The following is a 2,881-nucleotide window of genomic DNA, read 5'->3' on the forward strand; positions in this document are numbered from 1 at the left end:
AAAGGTGTCCTTGGTGTACGGGACGTGAATGACGTCCGCGGCCTCCTGCTGCTGTGTCGTTTTACTGGAAGCCTGGGAAACTCTGTTTGTGTTTGTTGTCTCTGGCGGCTTCTCGCTCTGTCGCAGCGTGTGACCGTCTGCTCTGGGCAGCTGGGACTGAGTTTTCCGCTTCCATTCGTTTCTGTCAAAGACGTAGAGCTGCTCCATTGTTTTGACCGCAGCTTTGAGCTTCTCTATGGCCGCCTCGTTCCTCTTCTCCGCCGTGTCGCCTGTGAATTTCTCCTGCTTTTGTTTTGCGAGGAGCTTCGAGTCAGAACATGGCTGACAGTCGGGGTGCTCGGCCCGTGGTTTGGACGCCACAGATGGGCGTGCGTGTTCACCTTCACACGGAGCTCCCTTGGACGCCTGCGACGTTGCAAACGTGTTGACAGAGTGACACTGGATCACGATGGGAGCAGGGAGTGGGAAATGTTTACTTGACCCCGTTTTGCTGGTTTCTCCCAATTTCTCTGCAGCCTTCGAACATTTACTCTCGTTGTCCATAGACACCAAGCCGTACGAACTTTTCACCAACTTACGAACATCCCTGACGCGATATATTGGCGTTTGAAACTTGCATTTCGTCTCCCTTATGTTTCTTACCGAGAAATTTGGAAATTTATCTGCGGCAGATAAAAGATGGCATTTCCCGTCACCTGCCGCCCTGAATGTGTTCACGGCGCTGTAACTTATTTTAGGAGTTAACAGGTTGGCGATGTTGAGTGTACAGCCTTTGTTCTCTTTGACACTTCTCAGCCTTATTTTTATTTCGGGTCCGAGTCCTTTCTCCACGTCATCTTGGTTGAAATTCTTCTCCTTTGCGAGCAGCTGCCATCTTGGGACAAACAGAAGTTTTGTCAGCATGCTGCTGGTGTCTTCCTTCGCATGAGCCTTACTCACAGCTGGGTCCTCGTCCTCTTTTGCAGGTTCAGGCTCACCCGCTCTGATGGAGTTGAAGGCACTTCTCTGACTCTGGCTGAGCTGGACTTTGGAGTCCTGGTTCTGGTGCTGGTTCTGGTGCTGACTCTGTTCTGACTCATTAGGTACCTTGTTGTTGTTGTTTTTCTGACCCTCTGCAGGGCCGCAGGAGCTGGGCCTGCTGCCCTCGGGGCACTGGTCATCAGTGGTGTTAATACTTAATCCGGAGCCAGACTCAGAGCTCTGCCTTTGTAAGCCCCTGCTGAGGCTCTTCTCCGGGGACACAGCTGAGCGTCTGGCACCGACTCTGCCTCTTTCCATTTTGCGCTCCTGTTCAAACTGCATCTTTTTAGAAATCACGTTTTTTAACAGACTTGACGCTAAACTGGATTTTTGTGGGTCTCCTGTGCCGCATCGGGAATTCTTGATGGGTTTTTGACGCCCGCCTCCGTCAGGCTCCTCAACGTCGCAGTGGAAATTCAGGGTCACCTCTGTCTGTGTGGGGGGGGCTGGGTCTTTGACCTCTTTGCTACAAGTCTGTTGATGAGCGACTCTGTTGTTGTTTTGTTTGTTTTGTGAATCTTCTGAATCATTACTCGCCTTGTTCTTGTTGTCCACCGTCTTATTCATTGCCAGTGTCGCCCTGGAGGTCTGCTGCGCAATTACACCCTTTCCATTATTCCAGTCCACATAGGTGGACCATTTATTAAGCCCATATTCCGACATGGAGGACTCACTGGATGTGCTGAGATTGATGGCATCGAAGTACGGACATGCCAGGCTTCTGAAGGACTTGGCAGTCAGATTGCGCACCTCTTTATCAGCGTCATCCAGCTCACTGATGGAGCTGGACGCTCCGCTGGAATATTCATTAATATCTTTCCGTCTCAGTTTGGTCGCGAGGTGCTGACGGCCTGGAGCGGGGATGAAATATTGGGCCCTATCGCACAAGGGCACCGCTCTGGCGCCGGAGTTGTCAGGGATCCCGGCGGCCTCGGGCACCGCTCTGGAGGAGGTTTTTATGGATAAGTGTATCTTGCCTTTATTTCCGTTCTCGTTCTGGTTTTTGTACACGCTCTCGTCCGAACTTTTGTCCGAGTCACAGAGGTCACTCTCCTCCTCATCCTCCTGCTCCGTCGTGACCACAGTTCTGTCCAGGTGAGAGTGGACTTTGGTCTGCAGGCTCCTGCCCTCCATGACCAGCGTCCCCTCCTGCGTCTCATCGCTCTCGAACGAAGCGTAATCCACAAATGAATAAACCAAGTTGTCGTCCTCGAGTTCCCAACAGGTGCCGCGTCCCAGGTCGTAGTCTACATCGTGGTCCAGCTCGGTCAGCTGGATTTCATGCGTGGTGATATAGTGGGACTCGTCCTCCACGGTGTCAGAGAGCACCGCGCTGGCCCCGTCGTCGGACTCGGTTCTGCTGTTCAGGTACATGTCCGTGTACCGGAGCTCGTCGCTCCCACTGCAGACATGCTCGCTGCAGTCACTGGGCTGCAGCTCAGCGCCGAGCTGCTGGTCATTGTCTGAACACTGACCGCTGTTGAAGAGTTTGTCCAGAGTTTCCAGGGGCAGCTCACCTGGGACCAGTCCCCGCAGCTCCACGGCCTCCTCTCTGTTCGAAGGGTCGCACTTGATGACGGACAGGTGGCCGCCGTCGCCCGTAAAAGTCACTTTCACTGATTTTGCGCCCTCGGGTCTCACGTCCAGGTCCACATAGTTGGACTCGTCGCTCGTTGTGTCGCGGCTTTTACTGTCCGGTTTCTTCTTGTCCTTGTGCCTGTCCTGTAAGAGCAGCTTCCTGTGAAGTCCGGTGTCGTCCAGGTACCTGAGAGTTTCCTCCGCTGCTTCCATTTAGTCCGGTCTTATCGTCAGGTGGTCCTCGTTTACGGTGTTATCCTGACACAGGACGGAAAACTCTGCA

At 53.3% G+C, this 2,881-nt stretch overlaps 1 protein-coding gene across 1 annotated transcript in view; it reads right to left on the reverse strand.

The window, feature by feature from the left end:
* LOC112487461 (uncharacterized protein C4orf54-like) overlaps nt 1-2,881 on the reverse strand; it is a 7,758-nt gene extending 4,877 nt beyond the window's left edge. The window contains exon 1 of the mRNA XM_025058470.1: nt 5-2,881. Within this exon, the coding sequence (XP_024914238.1) occupies nt 5-2,811 (2,807 nt within the window). The 5' untranslated portion in view covers nt 2,812-2,881. The remainder of the gene's footprint in view (nt 1-4) is intronic.

This window comes from Cynoglossus semilaevis, chromosome 9, assembly GCF_000523025.1.
Source record: "Cynoglossus semilaevis isolate Cse_v1.0 chromosome 9, Cse_v1.0, whole genome shotgun sequence".
NCBI lineage: Eukaryota > Metazoa > Chordata > Actinopteri > Pleuronectiformes > Cynoglossidae > Cynoglossus > Cynoglossus semilaevis.